Here is a 25,623-nt window from a genome sequence, read left to right on the forward strand (position 1 = left end):
CCCAGCAGCTCGCGTAAGTCAAGCTTAATAGCAGAATAAATTTCACCAGGAAAACTTTATCCTTAGCTGCACTCTGGAGATTGAAATACAATCTTAATCAACTTTTCCTAAAACGCTGTAAAAGTAGGATCATCCGCTCTCAACTAAACGTTCGCAGTGTTTGCTTTCAGACTGGGGAACAACATCCCGAACATAAACTTTACATACCACATACAGCTTCTTTAGTTTTTCAGTAGCTCCAGCAATCTATCGGAAAAGGCTAAAGTTGGGAAATTTCTTTTTAAACTTTGCAGCCGAAGCGTTTCCGTGCTTGGCAAGTAACATACAAACAAATAACCAACGTGCATTTCTCAAAAGAAATCCACGTAAGTATTTCCATTTCGCTGCGAAACTTTTTCCTCTGGCATCAAAATCTTATACCCAACTTTTGAGTGGTATATCGGTTTTCGATGACAACCTATCCCTGCGTCACAATAAAAACTTTTGAATGGCCCCACAGGTTGACATGAGTCCAGAGCACTCGGGACAACATTCACCACTCAGGCGAAGTTTAGTTGCGACATCGCAGACTGCACATGACCATGCGATGTTCACATGACTTAGGGACAAAGAGAAGGCGTTTAAGCTGCAGCCTCACTGTGTCGTATAGGGAAACTTATTAAAACAAGAAGTCCTTGAGACGAGCTTGGCTGCTTTTACGGGCTGTAGTAGCGTGGAATAGGTTAGGGTTCATACTTGAATCCACGATTTCGTTGCCGTCTAGGCCAAGCTCTCATGCAGCTGGAAAAGAAAAATGTCTGTTAATGACCCTCCGGTTTTACTACTTTTTGCTCATTACGTAGTAAGTAGTAGGCGGCCCTGTGGAAGTGCTTTATTAAAATTTCAAGTTATTCAGAATTACGGGGTTTTATTCGCGTACTAATCCATTTCATTTAATGGAGTGAGCTTTTATTATTAAATTAAGTTATGATTCAATTGAAGATTAAAAGTAGAAATGAATTCATACCCACCTGAATTCGGCAATTAAATATAGTGCACATCATTTTTAGTTTTATAGTGATGTTGGTTTTAACTTGAGATTAAAAAGACAGCTTTATACAATTTTAATCAACGAGATGGTGGATTTCAGATTTAAAATGCTGGTGTGCTTCACGATTTAAAATTTAATTGAAAAGTTCGGCTCAGCAAAAAATCCAATTATTCAACTAGACCTAAATGTACCAAATTAAAAGTTGCCAAAGTTCAGGTAGAATATCGCGGAGGTTTATCGCGCCACTTTTTAAAAGTTTTCATTAAAGCAGATGATATTAAAATCAAGGTAAAATTTTTTTTCGCCTTTGATATGCAACAATTGCCACAATTTATCATCTACTTTATAAGAATATTTAAAAATTTGTAAGCCACGCATACTAAATGAGCTGCCAGATAAACCTCTCCTAGCCTCTCATTTCGGAGCTCTACTGCAAGCTCAACCCAAAAAACCAGCAGTCGGTCTAACGACAAAAAATTCAGCAGTAACAGGTGTTCCTGCACACCTGCGCTGAAAGCCAACCGAACGTAAAATAAAAAGTTCGCCTCCCTTAATTAAATTCCTCCAATAACAAACCGAGAATAAAAACCAAAAAAATGTGTACCCTCATAACGCAAATTAGTCTCCTTACCATCTAGGCAGGTACTCGAGCCTAATACTCACCCAAGAGACACGTAAATCAGACTCGTAATAGCACCGGCGAGGACTTAGAATTAGAGTTATTGCTTTAGGAATGCAGCAGTAGTATAGCAGTGCTTCACACGCGGAGGAATAGATAGAGCGTCGAGCGTTGCATGCGCAGGAGGAGATCGATGAAACCACACCTGATTCCGCGAGCGAGAGCTTATTCACCCGATGCTACCTACCAGACATGTATACCTATATAGGTTTGACGCGAGGGTGAATTATGCCATCGACGAGGATTGCAGCACGGAAAAAGTTTGCGCGTGTGGTTTGGCAGAGCTGTGTGCGTATTTTTCACTAGAGGAAATACGGTATTATTGCTTGTTGCGATATCGGTGAGATAGGGATTTATGGAATACGAATTTTTCAGAGAGGGAATTTCAAGGCATGATGGATCGTTGCGGGAATGAATGTTAATTGGAAACAAAAGCTTAATGTTCACTGGATAAGCATTATAATTCGAATAATTGCCTTTGATGGCAGAAGTAAAGAGAGACAGGTATGATGGATGATATGTTCAATGGTTTATTCATCAGACGTTCGAAATGGCTCACTTTGATGCGAGAGATTCCGGATAAATACGTTGCATTACAGAATCATCATTTCGTATTTGAAATTCTGATCACGTGGATCTTCTAGAAACATTTTTGGAAAATCTCCAAGGGTTGAATTCTTCCTGATTTATCGGGTGCATTTTGGGAATGGAAGAGAAACGTAAGGATACGTGACCTCAGATAACACGGCGCAAAGAAGATGTAATGTCTACTCGACGTGAGTTTTCGAGCGAAAATATCAAAGAATTTAATAGAGGATTTTCAATAATTTGAAGCAAAGTTGATTAATACAATTTATATACAATAATATTTATAGCTATACTTCCTGTTATTAGTGCGAATAAAGTGAAGTTATGACGTAATTAACATTACACTTGTGATCGCAGAGAACAGAATTTTGGAAAATTACCTTGATTTGCATGAAATGCAAATGTTACGTAGATAAACGCAAATATTCCAGTGCATAATTTTAGATGTTAAACATATCAAAAAATGTTATTTCTGAAGCACAATTTATCAAAGGTAGCATACGTATGCTTAAAGCTTAAAAAAGTTCATCATGAATAAATTACTTCATACTTTAACTCTGATCAAGTGAGTAATCAAAAGAAATTAAAAAATGCAAAAGATCATATCCTGCAGCTGAACGAATAAACTTTCTATACTTTTCAACCTCATTAATGCAAACACCGCGTCCAATCAATACACCGCCTCACCAACCTGTCGACCCCTATACCCCCTAACCCAGCAACATCCCCAACTCATTACGCATTTATCACCCCTGTCTCCGCAAAATAACACCACCACATTCGCAATCCCATGTCACGCCGGTGGAGATCAATGAAGCCAATAATAGCAGCCACACAAATTCCGCTGCTACATTTCCGAAGCGCCAGAGGGATAGCTTGCGCTTTTCGCGTCCGCGCAACCGTGAATATCGGGCTGCCTAAGCGCAGGCGCAACAGTTTTTCTATTCATCCGACCGTTTGTCCACACGACTGCACGGATGTGGCACTGAGACACGCGAAACTGATCCGGGAGCGTAGATAAGCCGAAGTCGAGACAGGGGATGGGAGATAGTACGTGCGGAAGATATATTTCGAGTAACTTCTGATTGATATAGGGAGGGGCTTTGTGCTGGCGATGAAGAATCGAGAGGGGATTTATCGTGGAGTCTTTGAATACAGGGATATATGATCGCTTTTTTCTTGGGTGTGAGGAAATGAAATCGTCGAGAGTTCGGGTTGGTGGAAAGCTTGAAGTTCTCGAACGATCTGTGAGGGGTGATAATAACTTTCGTAGCATCAATTTTTCGTAACTTTGTTGGAGTAATCGATAACTCACTCTTTCTTTTTTCTCGAACTTTCAGAGAAAAATTATTTCATCTCTCGTTGCAGTAAGGGACAGAAATCGTGTAATGAGAGTAGGTTGCAAATAAGTTTCTCATTTTTTGTAAAAAGAAATAAAATCGAAACTCCGATACGGAGATGATAAACAAGATACCATAAAATATTATCGCCAGCGGTGCGCCTTTACTTGCTATAAAAGTGATACGGCGGCTGTATAGACGCAACGTTGTATTTTGCTATCTAAAAAAAAAAAATATGTTACGATTTGAATGTTCTTCAAGATTTGCTTTTTAAAAATTCAAAAAAGTTCATAAAATCCGTAAAGAATATTTCAGTATCGCAAGAGGAAAACTCATCCAAGTCAGACGATTTCTTCCCAAGAAAACACCGACATCTCGCAGTAATTTAAAAAGGATTTTCTCGCCGCGAGGAAAGATGCTATATCTGAAAATTCATTTTCGCCACGTGGAATAGGGTCGCATAACAAAATGTCATTTCGCGAAAATATGAGATACAACGCTACGAATTCACATCAAGGATAAAATATACGAAAATTCTTCCCCGAACACCTGCTTGCAACTTCACCCAAAAGAAAATCATCCGTATATGCAATCTCTCCTATGCAAAGCTCGCACTTCTCCTATATCGACCCACACATGACACCGACAACGGAGCCCCGTAAATCGAATCTGAAGCGGAAACCGATAAGCGGCACTCGGGCAAAGTCATCCCCGTAGTCAGTCGTGCGTAAAGCTTTTACCGCCTCATAAAGCCAAAGAAGAAAATCAAACCTTCCCCGCCGATAGAAACAACTTCGTTGTATGTCACAAAACACTCCAGCGCCGCATATAAAAATATAAATGCCTCGGCGGTACAGCTTCAATTTTCTCCCGAAACATATAGCATAGTCTCCTAACCACGCAAGCTCGCGAGCTTTTCGAAGCAGCAGCACAATGGATGCAAAAAGAGCGTTTCACGGCCGTTGTCGTCGTTCTCTGCTGCCTTCGGGGGATTCGCACCGCCGCGAGACTATAAATACGGCAGCAGGGGGGGGGGTTGGCGCGATTCCACTCAAGCGTCGCGATCTAGGTACTTTCAAGGCGGTGCTTTAAAGTGGGAGGCAATTAGCGCTGCAGGTGGGAGAGAGCGAGGTTCATGATTTATCTGGTATCTACTGCTGCTGCTGCTTGGTTATCTGCCGGAGCTCGAGTTAATGAGGATTATTATTCATCGAGTCGATCTAACGGGGAGAGATTTCTGCTGAATGAGCTTGATTTCGAGAGCTTTGCTCTGTTGTATTTAGTGTGAATGTTCTTTTTTTCGGAATTAATGATGCTTGCGTTAGGATTCTTTTATCCCGTTTCCGGGTTGTGAGTCAAAGTGCGAGGAATATTATACTGTAGGAAAACTCATGTTTCTATATTATGTCTTTTTAAAGATATTTTTACTTTCGAATAAGCAATAGATTTCAATTTCATGCTTTTTTGAAAAACAAGACGATATCTTATACAATGTTTGATAACCGTTGATTAAAGTAAACCGCAGCTTCCCGAAATTTCCTCATTTCGATATTGCTAGCGAAATGGTTTATCGCTTGGAAAATCTATCCGAACATAACGAAATTGCTCGAAATACGTCGAAAATTCGAAACCGTCACTTTTTAGTAAAAACCTTCGCGTAACACATACAAAAAGTATCTTTTTCCTCGCTCACATCAAACAAAAACTTAATTAAACCATGCGGAACAGTATCAAAACAAAGCTTCAAAAAGCCTCGCCGACAAAGTTAATGAAGACCAAGTGACCTACGTATAAAAACATTCTCCCTCCGACCAACATCCTCATTCACAACATACTCCCCATTCACTGGTCTCCCCCGAGAACAAGAAAAAAAAACACCATCCACCTCTTTACCCTCGTTCCCTTCCGTCGACCGTAAAAATCGACCAACGTGGTCGTACGTCTCTCCCAATATTGGAGGAGCAACGGGTCAAGGTCAGCCGATGCGACAGATCCGGCAGACCCACAGATGAAGAGGAATCGAGAAGTAGAACATGTGGATTCGAGGTTTAATTTTTCCGTTCACGCGTGACTTATCACCCTATGCTCACACACGACGTCAGTCTTTGAGCGAGAGGATATCGATCGTCTTTCTTCCGCGCTTTTGACGCTTCGACCTTTGGATAGACAAAGATGTGCTTGGACGTGGAAAGTTTGATCGTCGTGTCGATTGACGTAGTGGGCTACTTCTCAACTTTTCGGAGACTATATATTTGTTCTAATTAGAAGAGGTTACAGTACACGTGTTGTTTTCGGTGACGTAAGTTTTCCTTGTTTACGCGACGTTAAATTGGATATCGATCGGCTGTTTATGCTTTGTAAAGCGCGATGGGTTTACATGGACGTCGGGAATTTCGGGAGGTAATAGCTGCAGAGATTGTATTTTCATTCACCGGGTGATCCCGTGGGAACCTTGCCGCACGGATTCCAAGGTAACAGGTTCGTGGAATCGTGACTGATCCTGAGGTGATGTATGCGCATACTTAATTCGATAAAGACAGACTATAATAGAGCCTTTCTATCATCGAAACAAAACACCTGCCAACGAAGAGGAAGCGAAATTCAATACCGATCACGTCAGTCGAGAGTCTCGCTAATAAAGAAACCTCTCTCTCTCTCTCCCTCTCTCTCTCTCTCTCTCTCTCTCTCTCTCTCTCTCTATCTATCTATCTCTCTCTATCTCTCTCTCTCTCTCTCTTTCTTCCCGAAAACTCAGAAAAAGAGTCAGCGCGCGGCGCATTTTTAAACAGTCCTAACGAAAGTGCCTCCTAACTTTAACAGTTGTGGAACACCATCTCCATAGATCAGTCCGGGATCTCGAGGCAAGCCACGTAGGCACTCGCCGATTCCGCATACCTTATTCATCCTTCATAAAACAGCGCGGGAGATATCTCGCTCGAGTCTATCAGGGTCATTGGCCATAGTAGTGGATGCCAAGGCAAAGGCGTAATCCCGGATTCTCGCGTTGCGTAAACGTTCGGAAGGATGCAGGTGAGATAGTAGGTGTAGTTTGCGAGAGATATAATGCTCGAGGCAGACGGCCAAGAAGACGTTGCCTGAATTGGAGAGTCGACGTATTTCAGGAAGCGAAGGTAGTAGTGCGAGAGAGATGTGTTATAGCAGAATATTCTAGACGGCAGGAAACGCGCGAGCCTACGAGGTTATTTGGGCAATACTCAGAGAAGAGAATAAATTGTTTAGATTTTATAATCATTAGAATTTTAAAATCATATAATGGATTTTCTCTTGTGATCACCAAGCAATGCATTATCTTAAGAAGAATAATTTTACGAGTCCGCTTAATTCTTTCGACCAACCGATAAAACCTCAAACCCATCGAGCCGCCCAGTCTCGCGCCTTTCTTTGGACGAGTGCGATTTCACTCGCGCGACCTACCGGTTTTTTCGGTCAGCTTAACGAGCCACGCGTAGCCTCTCGCCCGTATGACCGCATAATCGCTCGAGGCCTTGAGTTCATCGCTCTTGTTTCTCTTGACTCGTTCTGGCTTTGCATTGCAAAAAAGAACGTCTGTGTCTCGCGCGCGACGAACCGTCTGACGTAGTGATCGATCATTGACGGTGTGGCTTGACCAAATGGTGCTGCGAGTTGTAGTGGGGGAGAGAGCGTGTGATCGATTACGGAAAAGGCAGTTTTATATAGGTAGAGAGACTTCTTTTGTATAAGAGCGATCGAGACGCTGCTGCGCTTATGTCATCGACGACGAGAAATCGGTTGAGTCTCACGAATGACGGTTAATGGATTTCACGATGTGATGCTCAGTTGATTGTTTCTGAGAGTTGTTAATGTGGTTGAACTTTTGAATGATTGGAAATGTTTCGATTTGACGTTTTTTTTTAATTTTACCAGTGCATTAAGGATTACGACATTTTTTGTACAGGTACATTAACTTGAATGCATGCGCGAGTGTACGAGTTCATTTGAGCAGAGTAGAAAAGGTTGTTCATGCAGGACGAATGCTCGCATAAAAATAATAGCGTGATAATAACGGTTGAAATTACTGTGAATATAATAAAAGCGAGACTTTACGGCATTGCAGTCACCGAGCAACGTTGATGGTAATAAGATAGGCATATTTCATTTGCTTTACTGGGTTAATCGATAATTTTACGTTAAAAAAAACCATAAACTGAATTACTAAAATAAACAGCTGTCTGCACGAATACTGTATTATTTTCATGAATGAACTCCTCATAAAATTTGGTTCACGCGCACCGAAGTTATACACTTATCGTACGCCCATAAAAATAATTTTCACTACTTTGATAACATTCACACAGCAATCTCATAACGTCATCAAAAAGAATGAATAAAAGTTTACAAAACTCTAAGATCTCCCAGCAACAACCCCCATTTCCATTCCCATTATATTATCATCTCCTCCACCACCCCATCGTCGCAGTCTACAAAGTGACGTTGATGAGCAGTACCAGCTTGCAAAACTATGCTACTGCTCGTCCTGTCGCATAATTTCGCTCGTCTGCCTCATTAGATAATGCTACGTTTCAGCGTAAAAACTTTTTACTCGGGATGTCTTTTTCACGAATGGAAACTCCCTTCGGGTGAATGTGAGCTGACTCACGTACGCAGTAGATAGTGTGTGCAGAGAGTTTGCGTGTAAATCCACACGTTCTCGTGATTCAGACAGCGAGAATCTTCGAGTCATAGACCTTGCTCGCGATTTTTGCTGGCTACGATGTAAACAATTCTGTGTGTGACCTATTGCCGTTTTTATTCTTTTAAATTTTGCGGTAGTGGTGGACATAGTTTTGTTGTTGTCGGCGTTTTTGTGATTTTTATCTGATTGACGGAGAGAGATACAATGGATGATACAGTTAGAGGAATTTTAAGCTTGAGTGGTATTGATAAAATTGTTGATTTCTATAATTAAAGTATCGGAGATTTTGTTATCGGGTTTACTTACTGTAATTGCAAAAGGTTGTTGACACGAACATGATTTTTAGAACAATTACGAGTCAATTTTCTTTTTTTTTTTGAAGTTACATAATTAGTAAATTTATCTCGAATCTAATATGATAATTAGCTAGTGCGCTATTCATTGTTTGGATAAGCGTAATTATCTGAGCGAATCATTTCGTCATAAATAACTTTACTTATTAATGCTTAACTGATGCTCTGTACATCATAATAGTTTATGAACAAGAATCTAACACAATTATTTGTACATTACCTTCCATCAATTAAATTATTATCAAAATTTAATAGAGCATATATAATTCATATCGATATCGTTTAAGTTAAAAATCCAAGTGAATCTAATCTCTAAATTAGCAATTGAGTTCGATTTGATCATCATTCATGGCTCGCACTATAGGTGACTATCTTTCGTTCATTACATCCCAGATTATGTATTTACCTATCCTTCCGCAGTTTTGAAGCGCAAACAAAGGATCGTGTGGAAAAACAAAGTAGTAAAAGCGTCGAAGAAGGATAAGTGTCACTTTCCCCTTGTAATATATTCACAGCTTGTTTACACGGGCTCTGACGTGCAAGGAAGGGCCGCCACAGTTGCGCTTTGAAGATATAGGCTCGATAGCGCCGATGCATTTCGTCGATGACGCTCAGTCTTGTATCAGCTGTCACTTAATGAAGAATCTGTCGCGTAGATAAGGTCAACTCTTGTAGTCGTGCCGATACGATGAAAATTTTAAAATAGACTCCATAGCTATTCAGCTATTAATAGAATGTGTTTTATTACAGCCATTGATTTTCTGGAATGTTTTACAAGTGTGTAAATAAAATTTTTTGTTCGAAAGCCAATTAAAAGCGGAACGATTCGTTCCATTTTTACTCTTTTTCTTTACATCAAAGAACATGGGCTCGATAAATTGTTACGAAACACGTCTCGAAGAAATTCTACGTCGGGTCTGAAGCTGGTGGCCCTGCTGGAATCAAGAGCGATAAATAAAACATATCTGGTAGAAGCTGAATACGTACTCGGTGTGTGACTTGACGCAGGTTGAAGGCTTAACCTTTGTGCTGGGTATCAGAAGTATTTCTTCTTTTGTCATAAAAAAATAACGTAATAGGGTTACCAAAACTGTTACCGTTTCAATGTTAATAAATATTGTATTCACTTAATTGTTTATTATGTCTATTCGTTTATTTAAAAAGATCAAGTGTTCCGAACGAATGGTGATAGTTGATACCATTTCGTAGGCTGCGTGCACGGCGTTCGTAAAGGATCGTCCGGGTCCGCTTTCCTCCTTCGGTAAGTCGACACGATTATCGTGCAAAAAATTCTTTGATAATTAAAGGAGGGCACGGGGTGAAAAAGCGTAAAGGCTTTTCACGGACGTGAGCCATTGGAACACTTGAAAGTTCGAGGTCGGATAAAGATTGAAAATCAGGTTGCTTAGCAATACAAGAAAAAATGTTTGGATTAAAACAATTGAAAATGTAACGAGCAGATTTTTGCGAACTCTCGAAGAGTGCAGATGTGTCGTCAGATAATTTTGTGCAATAAAAATACTTAAAACCTTCTTGATTTGGATTTTCCTCTGTGCGCGTTTCTAAACACCAGCCACAAAAACAAAACGATAATATTACTTTTCTCCACCCTCGAATGCTATCACTTGAAAAATGAAGACCTCATCCCGCATTCCGAAAAAACGGAGAGCCCAGTCACATAAAAATAAGCAGCAGCAAAGAAAAGCTTCAAAGGAATTCGCAAGCGTGTTTAAGCACGAGCTTGTTAGAAGGGGTAACATATTTCTCTGTGCGGGTTTTATTTTCGTTCGCCGCGTACGATGCTCTCTCTCTCTCTCTCTCTCTCTCTCTCTCTCTCTCTCTCTCTCTCTTCCTCTCGCTTGAATATTTATACAAACGTCGCATCGTGTCTTGTGGAGATCGAGTGTGCAAAGCCCGTAGTCTCTGGCGAAAAGAGGGAGCGCGCGCTATACTGGATGGATTCTCATCGATTTTTCGGCGGCTGCTGTTTTATTACGCTTATTGCGACAAAAGTGGGCCACGCGGCTCTCTTCCGGTGTGTGCACTGAACGTGTGTGGATTTTGAGCGTGAATGTGTGGGTGTGGCAAGGCCTCGATGTTTTGAGGAAATTCGTTGCTTAGAACTTCGATAATATTGATATTGTAGTTTGTTTTTGGTTTTCATGTGGAACTTAAATGTGTGTTCAACATAGCACAGAACATAAATACGCGAATAACCGAGCTGTTAGAATTTTAAAATAACGGGAATTCGAAATTTGCTAATTTTTTCAAACAGATTGGTATATGCTTAGACCTGGAATTTTTAATTCCACATGAGATATGTGTCGCCGAGTCTGACTGCTTTATTAATACGGGTCGCGGAATTAGTGAAACTTTTTATCGAGAATTTTAATGAGGCACACAAAAGTCTTCTCTGTTAACTCGGACTTTATCTAATGGAGTGAAAAATTATTCTACCACTTTTCTTCTTATTCTTTAGGATTAAAATTAAAATTTTCTTTCATCTTGAAATTAATTATTTAAAATTTTCCAATACTTCCAGACATAAAAATCCTACTTGCACCTACTCCGAAGCAACGAAACCGCGTCAATAAAATCCCCGTAAAATCAACTATGCAGAATCGGAGCTGCAGATGCGCTCGAATTTCACGAGTTTACGTGAAATGAGTAAGTTGGCCCGGACATCAAACGGAATTCTCGAGAACGCGCTCTCCCGCATTTTACGCGGACCCGTCAGACCCGTGAAATCGCGCCGTCCGACAATTCACGGCGAAAATCTTGAAATCCGGGGAGCGGAAAATTCCCGTCTGTATGAGTGTAGTCGAGAGAAGAGTCAGAGAAAAAGAAAGATTCGTTTATCGAAAGAGACAACGCGAGCTAATTGTGTCACTGGGCAATCCAGACAGTATCCGGCAATCTCCGCTCGTGTAAATGCCGACAGTCATAGAGCGTCGGCTAATTCATTATTTGTGCGGATGAAAGGCGGAGTGACTGATTGTGATGGAGATTGGAGGGGATTTTATTGAGAGGGCTGGAGAGTTTGGAGAAGTATCGTTGCTGACATTTTATAGAGAATTTATTTCAATATTTTACGATGACTGTCTTTTTTCTATATCATGTCAATAATGGAAGGTGAATAGAAAATAATTTTTCTACTCATTTTCAGATAAGAGTACTTACACACCGATAACGATGTGTACACACTTATCACTTGCTATAGAGAACGACTCGTTGTAGCGAATATCATATTTTTTGAGTACTACAAGCTGGCAAACATATTTCTGTCACAAAATTTAAATTCAAACGAATGCAAAATAAAACGTTTCCAACACCTGCACTCGACCGTGCGCCATAAAGCATCCATAAATCAAATGCTTTTGAATCCGTCATCGCGTGCAAGTGTTGAATAAACCGGAGCATAAACGCTGGTGAAAATCCGCAACTGCAAAGCTCGCATACTACGAACAATGAATTTTCAATCGCGCGCCCGGGCTTCCGAGGATGGGCGCGTTTTCACACTGGCGAGAAGTAAACGTGTACACATTCGCGCAGAAGAAAACGATATATGTACTACATTTGTAAGCTGCGACGATACGAGCATCAATTACCAGAGACTGACTGGCTAGCTCGTGATACTCCGATTTTCCAACGCGAGCAAGCCAATTCGTTTATTCTTTTTTTACTTATTCGTACTGCTGTGCCTGGAGGTTTTTAGAATGTGCACTTGTGCATTGTAGTTGTCTTTTTGTTTTAAGGTGAATTTGCGGAATGTCTTTTGTCACTATACTGCTATTTCATGTATTTTCTTAATTGTGGTATAATTAAACATAAAGTTTCCTACCCTTTGTGAACTTTGATATCCCTTTCCACAAGTTTACCCAGAAACTTGGCTCTTTACTTTAAACGGTGCGAATGTCTGACATTTATTAAGTTTCACACTATAACATTTCATAATTTTATTATAACTTTGAGGTATTCAAGCTAGAAGGAAATACTACATACAAAAGAAGTCTACTCGATCACATTTCGATAGATAATTTATTCTTCTTCAGAGACGTCATTGGCATGGAATCACGAATATCAACGAGTTTGACGAAATATGTAGGCCACACATTTTTCTTCGGACAAACATTTTCAAAAGTTAGAATATAAGCTTCTACAACGTAGCTATATATTTGCAATGAATCAAAATTATATAATCCAATATCTGCAAAAATTAATTACTAAAAATATTTAAAAAATGTTAAATCCAAAAGTAAAATTTTTTCAATAATATCATGAACGATCCAGTCATACAATAGCAAAATTCCTTTTCATTCAATTACAAAAAAATTAAAAAGACAAAATTTTCAGCGGATCGAATAACGAGTAGTGTGGAGAACTGGATTTGTACTGCGGACTTCTCCCGATCTAAAACCAGTAAAGTAAGTATTTTGGCGCTCCTATAGTTCTCAAAAATAACTGAGCGCCAGCCAAAGATTTTTCGCGGAAAAAGAAACGTGATCGCGCCATTAACTAACCAGTTGTAAATTTAACAATGACGTATGCGGATAGCCTAGTTTACAGTAGTAATGTGTAATGTGTCCATGGGTTTTTTGGAAGAAAAAAGATTGTTCATGGCAAAATAAGCTTATACGAATGCAACTTTTTCTTTGCGGGTAGAAAACGAAAAATTGGATGCGTAACCCACTCTAATGAAAATTCCTCTCTCATCATTATTTCCTGCAGCGTTGTTTCGAATCAAAGAGTGTAACTGCGCCAATAAGTTCAGCCAAAAAACACTCTTTCGTCGTCGGAGGAATAAAAAAAAACTTGCAATATACTGCCAAAATTTTAAGGAAATGTTTTCCACAAATTGGCAGAAACCGTTATTACTATCTATACATATATAAGCTTTATATAAACATTTCCTCTTATGCCGTGCTTGCTGCGTTTGCTGTCTATGTACGAGTAATTTTCGTATTTTTACTTCTGGATAAATTTTCAATTTAATTATAATAAACTAACGTGAAAGCTGGTTCAAAGTTTAAATTAAATTCTCAATTCGCCGTTTTTCATACTTTTCGAATAATTGTGAATACTAAATTTGAGAATGATGTAGAATTGACATTTCCAAGTCCAGCAACCTTGACCTATTGGGTGATAACATTTGACCTAGCCTACAATCTGAAGAATTCCATGAATAGGTGTTAACACTCTTTCGAGAAAGCAAAATAATCACAATATTATAATTCTTTTGAATTCAATATACGATCAAAGAACGACACGTGCATACCAACAACACACAGTCAGCGCATCCAAATTTTAATCCCGTTAAGAGGACATCACTGGCTATATATACGTTTTCCGGGTGCATAATATAGTGTTCAAAAAACAAGCCCATAAAAAAAGGACGTCCACAGCACACTGGGGAAAACCAGCGAACGGGTCATCGTCCAGTAAAAGCGCGCGTGTGCATTCGGCTCGATATTTTTGCGCGCGTGGAGCTTTGTCGCGCGCGGCTGTCTCGTTATCGCGCGCTCAGGCGATATAATTAACGGGACGCGGGCTAATTAATCTCGGACTTGGAATAGCGCATACATGCCCTGGCTCTCGGTCTTTTTCGCTAGTGTGCAGGGGAAAAGTGTCGCAACGAGTATAGTGTGTGTGTGTATGTATGTGTGTATGTGTGTGTGTGTGTGTGTAGAGAAGGGAGAGAGTACAGCCAAGAATCAGAATTTGATAAGGGGACAACGAGAGAAAGAAGGAGAGCCTTTTTGATGGATGGAGACTAATTGGGGTCTATGCAACGGTTTTCGTGCTCACGCGCACTTGGATAATTTTGTTTATGAAGCGTTTTTGTGAAAGGAGAGCTTTTTGTCGGTGATGTAGCTTGCGTCCAGAAGTGTTTGATGATTTTAACATTCGCCGGGTTGTTTCTTCTTTGTGGATGACTTGGTGAAAGATACATATGTTTCTAGGGGGGATGGGGGGAAGATGCTATCTATCATAGTTCGTTGGTACAGTACTTTTAAAATGTAGGTCAAATTGCATCCACGAGTGAACTTTGAAAAACGTGGTGAATTTTGTATGCAGTGTGGCAAATACAGTGTTAAAGGCTTTTATGTTCAAGAGACATTAATTACATTTACTACAAATTTAACCTTTATTGGAGTTTTCGAAGCGAGTAACACAGCGACATTTAACAAGGTCAATAGATTAATGTACTTATACGATAATCGGATTTATAACGTCAGTATATAATATACGTCTATAGACGTTTGATACACTTAGTTTCAAATTTTCTACGAAATTTCCGATTGCAAAACTAGGTGCAACAAGAAAGCGTTTAACGCTTGGGTAAAACTAATTAAGTCAAGCTTGCTGGCAGTAGAATTAGGAAGGCGAATTTTAGATCATTTGTCGCAATAATCTACTCTAATTAGATTCAAAATTTTTGGCTGTAAATAAATCATCAAACGCTTTCATTGCTATAATGTTTCATCGTGTATTGTCAACGCGCATGCTTTATAATGGTCTGAATCTCCCCACTGCTAGACAGAGAATTTGTTTTTTAAACATCCTAATTCAAACCTTAATTAATGAAGTAATACTAATCGTTGCCACAATTCTTACGGAAGCAAACACACCTACACTAATCAGCAAAGAACATACCAATAAATTAACAGAACACACCTGCCCGAAAAAGAGCCCACCCATTATCATTCTGATTCATAACAATAATTCACACAACCTCGCTAGACTCGACCACACACGCTATTACCCAAATGAAATTAGCGTTTCGCGCACTTTGCTCTTCTTTTTTACACAACGCCGTCGACGTCTCAATTCCATCTGCCCAATTTAGCCCACAATCGATAAATCGTCCTCCCAATATCCGAACGTATACACGTTTAAGTTCGCGTGTCCACACTGCGATTGATCGTACGTACGTACATACACGCACTTGCACGTGTAACGACGCATCCTTTGGGATAAGCGCAGCTGCATTAGTGTAGCAGCAAGGAAAGCATAATGACAAAGAGAGCAGGACGAAAGAGGGGAAGGAGAGACGCGACTGGCACAAAGGGAAAAACGTCGAGGGATTTTTAACGCTGCGCAGTTATCGGCTGCTGCTGCTCGGTGGGTATTTCCAAGTACTGCTGCACTTGGATGTGTAGAGGAGAAGTGGCGCCGTGCACTTTTCCGGATTATTTAAAGGAAAACTTCGATTTATATCTCGTAGGGATGAACTTTTTCCGGTGTTGTATTGAGGGCTTTTATTTAGGGTAAGTGCTAGAACTGCGTTTTTCGTTTTTGATCAAATTGTCTTTCAAGAACTTTCTGTAGTTACATGACAGCTTCTTACATAAACTTCTTCAAGTTTTAGTAATTATTTTTTATTACATAATAATTAATCACTCGTCTCAAGAAGTGTCACGGATTTCAATTTGTAACGACAACAAACCGTATTTTTGTAAAAATTCTTTCTTAAAATGTTACCATACAGTCACACACATAAAAGGAATCACGATTTGTAGAGCGAACAAAGAGCTGCTGAATGAATGGCTGTCCCTAACTGCGTCGCAACTATACAGCTCCGGAGCACTAGACGTGGAATATATATCGTTGCATACTTTTATGGTATGAAATTTTACTCGAAATGCCGGGCTCTCGTGCCAACAACTACATCTATACGTGTTTTATTAAATTTCGTCGAGTGTTTGCACAAGTGCTTTCAGGCGCTTATCTAAATCAAACGGGCTGCAGATTATCATCGCGTTCTATACCCTTTCTCGTAGTTACAAGCGTCGCTCTGCACGAACTTTTGTTTATGATTTTGATCATTGAATTAAACGGATTATAGAAGGACAATTGTTGTTACAGTTCGTGTCTGTACTTGCGTTTGTTAATCTCATTTTTTAAGCTCCTTCTTTTACTATTAACAAAAAGTTTATGAATACTTCTTGCATATTAATTTGTTAAAAGTTATGAAGGCTTTTAGTTTTCAAATTGAAGTATAGTCTATTAGTACAGAATGAAAAAAACTTTATCCATTAAATGCTAAATAAATAAACACAATCATAGATAACACAGATTAAAATTCAAGGTAGCACATAACAATGCTCGGTTTACTTGTCAATTCTCTCTTAATATATAAATGTATGTATAGTATATACGTAACTATACTATCGACACGTGTACACAAATACTCCCGCCTGATGATAATGAAACATTCATTATCAAGTGCCGGCTTCTTTTTTTCACATTCTCATTATGTTTACTCTCCAAGAGTTTAAGGCCTTAGCAATGTAAAACCGAAAAGGTATTCGTAAACAAAATAGCAATTTTAAATTAATTTTCCACAACCTCTGCTTAATGTATTAAATTGCGAAACTCATAACGCACACATTTATTTTTACATTTCTACCCATTCTATACCTCTATCTCCAAATTTGTTCGACTTTTTTTCCAACAAGACCTCCGACTTCCTTCCCTCCTTTTTTTTAGCCAACGAGCAAATGTTACACGGAGAATCCTAGCTGCGGTTCCGTTTTTAAATTAGCTTAGAGACAACGGTGCGACGCTTCTCGCTCGATCGTTTTCCTCCGTAAAGATTCGAGAAGGCGATACACCGAGAGTTGGAGTTGAAGCAGATGACGTGCGGTCGAGCGAAGAAATAGTTTTGCCTCACGGACTTTATTTTCAACTGATTTCCTCGTGCTAATTCCACGTATTTGAGACGAGCTGGTACAAAGACGCTTCTATTCTCGGCGAATTGTACGGGCTGATTTTAATTTTATTTGCGAGAGTCTGTCTGATACGAGGTGTACAGCGTTAAGCAATGAGGAAGAAAAATAAATATCGTAAATAATTCCGCAACTGTCAATGAATCAAAATAGTCGTTATCAGTTTAAAATTTGGCACATCCCATCCGGATTGTGATTCAAATTTTGAATGAGTCTCCGCCGACACTCCTCCAGTGCAAATGAGCGACAATAAAATTCATGAAATTCAAATCACAGCCGAGAGCGACGAGATCGCAAGAAAAGGGAAGGAAGAAGAAAGAAAAGGTTCGATCATCCTCTCATTCGGTCGCCTCCTTGAATCATCATCTTCCAATCGTGATCCATGACGCAGCACGCGTACGACAGCGGCGAGAGTCTAAAAATTGCCATTGTGTAATTCGCGCGTTTACGTATACGTTACTGGAAAAGCTATCAATCTATTATCGCCTTATCTCTCCGCTTTCGCGGACGATCCTTGGATCGCGTTTATTGACTTTGACGGATACACTGCGCGAAATGAAACGTAAATGTTTTCGGGAGGCTCTAGCTGGTGAAAGAAAAAGTGTAATGAACGTTATTTTCTATGCGTATTGTTCGGCTCTTTTGTTTCCGGTGTTACTTATGCCTTGTTGACTTTGGTACTAAGAATATTTCGAGGATGAATCTGATGGTGGGATGAGGTATTTTTTTTTATTTTGTTATTGCTATACCAGCGTATCGATAAAGAAAACGTGGACGTATCGGAGCATTAAATATAGACTTTGATAGTTTATCTTTGTACAATGAGTAATGCGCATACTTAGCATTCCGCAGTACATACGCTCGTTGCGATTCTATGAATATTTACGGTTATCGCATTAATCATCTATAAGTTACAGCATTGCGAGAAACTCAATGAATTTCTGAAAAATAAGCGAATTGTCTTGTACACCTAGAAGATGCATCGCGTCTAAATTACAATGTTTTATTCATCGAATTTGAAAAAAGCAACCATACGCGTAAATAAATTATTCAGTACTGCAATAAAAAGTTTTGCATCTTCGCTATATACATTACTGCAGACAATGCCAGGGTCTATAGATCCTGTGTAAAGATTAAACAGCCCATATACCTTGTATTATACACACGTGAGTACAGGCGAACTCTTGAAATAAGAAGAGCAAGAGTTAACTACTTACACTTCGGCTGAAAATGCAAATCATGTGGGTCATGCAAATCATAGGTATATGTAAAACGACAGCGTAAAAAATCTCGGACAACTGCCAGCTGACGCTCTAAGCCTCAAAATGTGAAAAGTTCGTCCATTGATGCGAGGATGGATGGGCGATAGGACTTATATTTTACTTTCAAATGGGGCGTTACATTTAATGACGTACGGTAGTCGCGTCGAAAAAGTTTTTAAATTTTCAAGCAGAACTGCGAGAAGACGTGCACATAATTTTAGCGAGGATTATTAATAAATTTGAAGCGCATAACACGAAAACCTATTTCCAGCATAAGAAGCCACTCAGCTGATATATTTAAACTTATCAGCTCGATCGTCAGAAACGCAGCCAAATTATACACTATCAGCGTCATCGCAAGTGTTATTTTTGCTCGCGAAGAGCTTCTTTCAGTGAACATCTGTTAAATTAAAAATTCCCCCTAAGACTCCCTCCAAAGGTTTTACACACTCCAGTATACGAATGACCGAAAAAAGTGTTTAGAAACGTACGTCGCAATAGCGCACAGCTGACTCTCGACCCGAATGGTGTGTGTGTGTGTGTGTGTGTGTGTGTGTGTGTACTTATAGCCTCTAGAGTCGCAAATATACTAAATTACCTTAATACTTTTAAGCAAGAGCTTTTCGAGGTTTTTAATTTCGAAAAGCTGCTCAAGCCTTTGATACAATCATCGGTAAACATACTAATGTCAGCGATCACAACAAACGTCGAGGAAGACACAGCTGATTTTCGTATACCAAAACAGTTTGCAACACAAAACCAGTACGACAGAGCGTTTATTTACACCGGTGACCTCACGCGCTAGGGACATGCAACGATTCTCAGCGTTGATACAAGCACATATACTTAATACCCCTTTATAACCGCGCGAAAACACTCGCGAATCCACGAGAGCGAAAAAAGAAGAAGCGACAAGTTCAAGAACACGACTCGCTCAGTCCAAAAGCGCGACTACAAGGCAAACCACGCGCGCCTCTTTCTCGTGAAAAATCAATTCAAAAGCAGCCCAGCGCACGTCACCCAAAAAAGAGTCAACAAAACAACCCGTCTACACAGCAGCAGCAGACAGACGTTCCCCCCTGCGCACATAACTCCATCGTATATGTATAATAAAACACTTACGTTTCTGCCGAATCCGCCGTAGCCTCTAGCCTGCGACGACGCCAGCGTAGGCCCGGCTCTGCTCACCCGGATAACCCTGCAGGTAGTCAGCTCGAGCCTGAGCGACAGCATCGCCCGGCAGCAGGACGCACCGGCGCTCGCCATCGTATAATATACACCTATATGTTGAACACTAGCGACGGTTCTTTTCTCTCTCTCTTTCTCCACGTGCAGCACAAAATCGCAAATATACAACACACTCACTGAGGCACAAGTAGTAACAGTAGTCGGGCGTCGACTCTCTCAGTATGTATAATCCTGTACGTACTCACAGGTCACTCACGAGGAAAATGCCTATGTATCCTAATCAAGAGGACGACTGGGCTTGACGACGACACCTGTTTGGTCGCGCGGACGCGGCGAGCGACGGCGGCATGTTCCGCGCTGCGGCCAGCACTGAATCAACGCTCGCGACCCGAGAGACAGACTCTCCGGCGAGTTTCGCTCCGGCAGATGTGCTCTGTGTGTGTGTGTGTGTTGCGCGCGCGCGCCGGGAGAGAGAGAGAGAGAGAAAAAGAGCGGTTCGACGAGCTAGCTGCTCTCTCCGCTACTGCGCTGTGTCATGCGCGTGCGAAACTCGAGTGTGACGATCAGCTGTGACGTGACGGCGGATGTGACGGTCTCTTTCGGTGGGGGATTTTTTGAAAAGGTGCGCGGATTGACCGCTGCGGTTTTTGAGAATGTATTATATAGTCAGCGGTAGTCGGTAATGGTTGGGGATTCGGAAGTTGGTAATGGGAAAATCGATTCGTCGAAGATGTCTAAGTTGTTAGGGAGATTGCACGCTTCATTGAACGGTGCGGGATGTAATTACTTAATTACTTCGCGTCTGACCGCTGTCAGTCGTTACTACTTGTTGGATGTTGTAAATTAACTGGTGTCGTTAGAGGAGGTAAGCGAGACATTGTATGATTGTGCATCTGAAGATGATGTAGCTGGTGTATCGGGTAGACTAAGTTTCAAGCTTGCAGGTTTTGAAATAATTCCATGGTACGTGCTTTGGAAGCGCTAAAGTTTTGGAACAGACTTATAGGAATAGGTAGTTAGTTGACTCGTTTAACTACTTTAATTGGATTTTGATAAACTGTTAAACCTGGTTTGCGTTAATGGGATTATTCAAGAAGCAATGTTTTAATTTTCGTCTGGTTAATTTTACAATAAAGAAATAAAAAGGAGTATTTTCTGCTGTTGAATGGTATATTGATTTTGAACTGCGTTACAAAAAGATTGTCAATTATTGAGATGCTCAGCATTTTTAAAATATCTTTGTGTTATAAGATCATAATGTCCAAGAAATCTTCTATCACAAAAATCCATTCTTTTTCTTACAAAACTACTTTTATAAAAAGAATATTCATATATAAATAGACTTCTCTATTCAGCTTAAATTACCATTTAAAATACAAAACTAGTGTTGTCTTATATAATTGATTTTCTCCAATTGCACCAAAGGTTTCAATTGTTCCGCAAAGATCCTAATGTCTTCAGCAATTGCAGTCTGTCCACTTGGAGCTAGAACGCTCAACTCGACCAGATAACTCTGCGATATCGCTTCCATACTATCTGGAATCTTTGCTTGATTCATTTTAAAAATTTTCGAGACAGTAACTTTCATTCTGCCCTTTCTAAACATATACCCTCTAATTATGTACTCAAAATCCAATCTACAACCTAGTTCATTCAGGAATTCAACAACTGTACTACTAGTTGCAATGTCAAGACTACTACGAACTACTGTTGGTTGAGATTTGTCGCCCAATTCTGGTTGACCAATGTACCTGAGCTGCCAAGGCATGTCTTGATAGTCTAAAGCTCTTCTTACTCTCAGAAGTAATGGTAAGTCTGGTGGTGGTCCTCTTCTAATACTGAAACACATCTCGTGGTCGTGGAATTGTTCTGGCCCTGTGTCGACATTGTCACACAGCCCTCGTAACCTATGCAGAAGCACCTCTACTGCACTGTCGAGTACTGAACCTTGTAGGAAATACTCCTGGTTAGGTATGATCTTCGATTTCAAAGCAGCACTGAGGCTGTCCATTGCAGTGCCTATTGGAGCTGACATGTTTGCTGAAATAATATAGATTGATATAGAATATTAGAAAAAGAGAAGATTATTTTAGAGGTTATGTTGACAAAAATGAAATTTAACCTGGTAATTATTAAATAAGACTAATACTTTAATAAGGATGCAGGACTTCTTTCCTGTCTTCTTTTTTTTCGTATTTGTTATTTTGATCACTTGTAGAAGTATAATCTGTAATCAGAAACCATGCGGAATGCAGCTGTCACATTCCTCTTCGTATTGATGTTATTGATTATTCTGTGTGAGTTAAGGTTAGGTATGTTTTGAAAGAAAGAGATAGAATATTTAGGAAGCTCTTACCGACGGAAGGTAAGTGTCGTTTTTTTTGGTCTTGTCAGCACAGTTTTTAGGTACGTTGCACTGTAAATACTGGCAATATGAATGGGTGTGTTCAAATTACTGTCCCAAGCCACCGGAGGTGCTGCCATCAGCTGGCGCCATAAATTCGAATGAGATTGATAATGAGGCACGCAAATAAACGAAATAAAATAAGGGCATAACTTTTTAAAGAGGTAAGGACAAATAGACTATACGCATATTGTTGTTATCATCATAGTTATTATTATTTATATTAACAATGAACTTTGTACATGATTCGTTAATCTGCCATGCGGCACAAACGACAGTATAAAAAGGAAAACAAATGTACAAACGTAATAACAAAAAAACGTTAATAGATCCTACGTATACGTAACATTCAATTATGGCATGGTGGGTGTCAACACGCATTCTGAAAAGGACATTAGCGCGCATACTGGATGAACAATGAGACAGGCGTTTTTTTCGTGTTTATACACTTTATCATGTTGCTAAATTGTTCTAATCAGTGGTGTAATTTACAGTGGCAATAATAATGCATTTTAATTTTACGTGGATGCGTTTGAATTACAAGTGAGTTTAGCGATGCATTCTGCGTTTGACAATTGATTCTTCAGTAGTAGGTGAACAAAATTGTTTCGTTGTGTTCATGGCGAGAAAGTATAAGTCCACGATTCGGCTTAGACTTTGATATGCCTTTGGATCACAAATCATTGGAAAATCATATGCAGCGTACCAGACTTAAATTAACAGTCATCTTGAATTAGTTTTAATAAATAATAGACCCGTATAAACCTACGAAAACATTTTTGCGGAACATACCTTACAATTCTTACGTATAAATTTACAAATAAAAGTAAGTAAAAAAATAAAGACTTTAACTACTGTTCAATAGTTAATTCTTAAGAAACGAATATCATAAAATATAATATTTTTGTTAAGTACTAAACTTCACTAAATATTTTGAAGTCAGTATTTTTAACCTAGCTGATTAAATAATTATTCATAAATAAAAGAAAATATAAAAATAGCCACAATGATATCACGCTTACAATTAATTGGGGTTGACATTCCAAAACTAATCTATGTGATAATTTTTACAGAATTGAAGATGACTGCTATTTTAAGTACAAGTGAAGTACATATCACATGTGTATATTGCAATTGACAGTTTAATTATTTCTAGTTTCCGGTTAAAAAATAATAAAATCTTACAAATTTGATTAAACATGCAAGAAGGCAGACAAAAATCTTTTGTAAATGCGTAGAAATCGCAACGCCACAAAAATCGGCCTGATATGAATTACTTATTTTTGTTCCTTTTTTTCCACGAGAGATTTACGTTTGTGCTCTGTAATGTTGCTGTTTGAACCGAGTTAATTCTGTAATTTTTTGTATCATTTTTTCATAGAATTATCAGTCACATCCAGACCATTAAGAAAATATCATTTTCCTTTATGTGTAGTCAAAGCGATTGTTAATGTTGTGTCACATTGAAAAAATCTCTTTTTCCGTGAGTTCGTCTATTTGAGCGTAGTTCATCGATTTAGATTTCATCATATTGCAAATGAGCTCTTAAGTGCATTTATTGCCCTTAATTATAGCTTCTTTTCATATTACATTTTCATAGAAAAACGTCACAAGCGAGCAGCCAAAGAAGTTCACAATATTTATACCCAAAAACGTCTATATAACCAATATAATTAAAATAAATAAGATTAACACTACTTTATATTTAAGTAATAATCTCAAGTTTGTTCCGTTCAATGGCATCTGTGTAATTTTAGAACATTAAATTACGCATAACAAAATGCTATTATATACAGCATAGAGTTAAGGTATGTTTAACTGCGGCTCGACTATTCCTAAATTTTAAAAGGTTATTCAAGTATATTTTACATAAATTATACAAAAGATAGTTATACGCAAATAAATAGGATGACTGATCCTCTGTTCCCAAAGAACTATGAATCATCAAAAAAAGAAAGTATAAAAGTAAATGAAGTAAAAAAATAACTTCTTTGACTTCTCAAATACAATAGTATCGTAACTCTTATTTTCTAGTCAGCATATCACTGGCAATACACTAACATCTTTACAGCAATGTACAAATAAATGCGTCTTATACCGATGCATTATAGTTTTTATCATCCGTTTCTCAAACAGTATTGTCAAAATATACAAGGAGACGCGTCAATCGTCTTAAATTTGATAAACTGTACATACAACAATGATTAAATGATGTACACTGTTTTCGAGCTATTACATAGCAAAGCAAATCATGCAGAAAACGTTCGTTTAGGCATTTCAACGGCAAAACACTGCATTTGTAAATTTAATAACTTCATTTATTAGAAAATGAAATTTTAATTCAAACAAATAGACTAACAACATGTATCAATATAAGTATAATTTTACAATGTTATTGGTTAACATACACAAGACTTTTCTAAGAACTAATATTAATTCATTACACACTAGCAAGATTTTCTAATTATACGTTTCAATCTCAAATTGAAATTTCGTTCTATTAATGCAATGTTTTCCATTCTCAATTGAACGTTTTGCCATGACTTGCACAAAAATTTAGCGATCTTTGAAGGAGATGAATTTACGGATACATACAAACGTCTCGTAGGCTAATTTGGTCCAACGACTAAAGGTTGTTCAAAAGACGCTTTTATCGCAACATTTATTCTGGACGATTTTAAGTAGATCACTCTCAATCGCATTAGATTCTCCCTCACAAGTATATTATTAAAATCTCTGGTCCAATGATAGACATCGAAAAGCAAAAGTATTGCCGTTCTATAAATAGAAAAAGAATTTCTCAAACATGATCAGAGAACGTTGTCGTGGTCATCGAAGCGACCGATGGCACTAGAAAAGACGAGGTCACTCAACAATACGTGGTTGATTCAACCATCGATAGGTTGCGAGAAATAATTAGCGTAGAATTAATCAACCATCAATATTCTTCTTGTTCAAATAGGCTGCCGCGGTATTCGCTCGGAATTTCTTAGTGACTAGTTTGCTCCTTATCTCGGTTCGGCTCTGTCTTAGGCCTTTTTCACTTTCCTCTCGCTGTGTAGGCTGTTTTCTTATTTATAATACTCCATCGAACGCGGAAAATAAAATCCAGCGAAGTGCTTCTTTTTTTTATAATTTACGCGCGCTGTACAATTAATTACAAGGACTCCACTTCCGGCAAGATCGAGCCAAGAGCAACGATGATCTCGTCGATCGTGGATTCGCTGACGTTTCATTTGAGCAACGTTTGCTAGGTCATCACGGTGTCTGTGAGGTCATCCTTCAGCCACTGCGGTATTGTCCGCGAACCAAGGCGCTTCAGGAGCTTGACCAGGGCTGTATTGTGCGATAAGTAGTACCTCTGCGAATGTTAAA

At 39.1% G+C, this 25,623-nt stretch overlaps 3 protein-coding genes across 8 annotated transcripts in view; all 3 read right to left on the bottom strand.

The window, feature by feature from the left end:
- Positions 1-20,990, bottom strand: part of LOC100120233 (calcium uniporter protein, mitochondrial) — a 91,403-nt gene extending 70,413 nt beyond the window's left edge. For 3 of the 4 annotated variants that reach the window (XM_031924714.2, XM_031924712.2, XM_016981985.3), the window contains exon 1: positions 19,779-20,990. In XM_031924714.2, the coding sequence (XP_031780574.1) occupies positions 19,779-19,922 (144 nt within the window). In that variant the 5' untranslated portion in view covers positions 19,923-20,990. The remainder of the gene's footprint in view (positions 1-19,778) is intronic. The other variant, XM_032597113.1, reaches the window with a different exon arrangement.
- Positions 20,991-20,995: 5 nt separating this feature from the next.
- On the bottom strand, positions 20,996-22,143 carry LOC100120316 (mediator of RNA polymerase II transcription subunit 18). 2 transcript variants are annotated; one of them, XM_031924717.1, is made up of 2 exons: positions 21,994-22,143; positions 20,996-21,884 (listed from the first exon to the last, which is right to left on the bottom strand). In XM_031924717.1, exon 2 carries the CDS (start codon positions 21,877-21,879, stop codon positions 21,226-21,228), a length of 654 nt encoding a protein of 217 aa, XP_031780577.1. In that variant the 5' UTR covers positions 21,880-21,884; positions 21,994-22,143; the 3' UTR covers positions 20,996-21,225. The 2 variants fall into 2 exon arrangements, with proteins under 2 accessions (XP_031780577.1, XP_031780576.1); XM_031924716.2 differs by having other exon boundaries at positions 21,967-22,143.
- A 295-nt stretch (positions 22,144-22,438) lies between these two features.
- LOC100120347 (bifunctional heparan sulfate N-deacetylase/N-sulfotransferase) overlaps positions 22,439-25,623 on the bottom strand; it is a 106,867-nt gene continuing 103,682 nt past the window's right edge. For both annotated transcript variants that reach the window (XM_031924711.2, XM_001603946.5), the window contains exon 13: positions 22,439-25,609. In XM_031924711.2, coding sequence (XP_031780571.1) covers positions 25,499-25,609 — 111 coding nt within the window. In that variant the 3' untranslated portion in view covers positions 22,439-25,498. The remainder of the gene's footprint in view (positions 25,610-25,623) is intronic.

Source organism: Nasonia vitripennis, chromosome 2 (assembly GCF_009193385.2).
Source record: "Nasonia vitripennis strain AsymCx chromosome 2, Nvit_psr_1.1, whole genome shotgun sequence".
NCBI lineage: Eukaryota > Metazoa > Arthropoda > Insecta > Hymenoptera > Pteromalidae > Nasonia > Nasonia vitripennis.

What these genes read in the sequence shown, in the direction of transcription:
- LOC100120316 (XM_031924717.1), bottom strand. Translation starts at nt 21,879, where the DNA reads ATGTCAGCTCCAATAGGCACTGCAATGGACAGCCTCAGTGCTGCTTTG.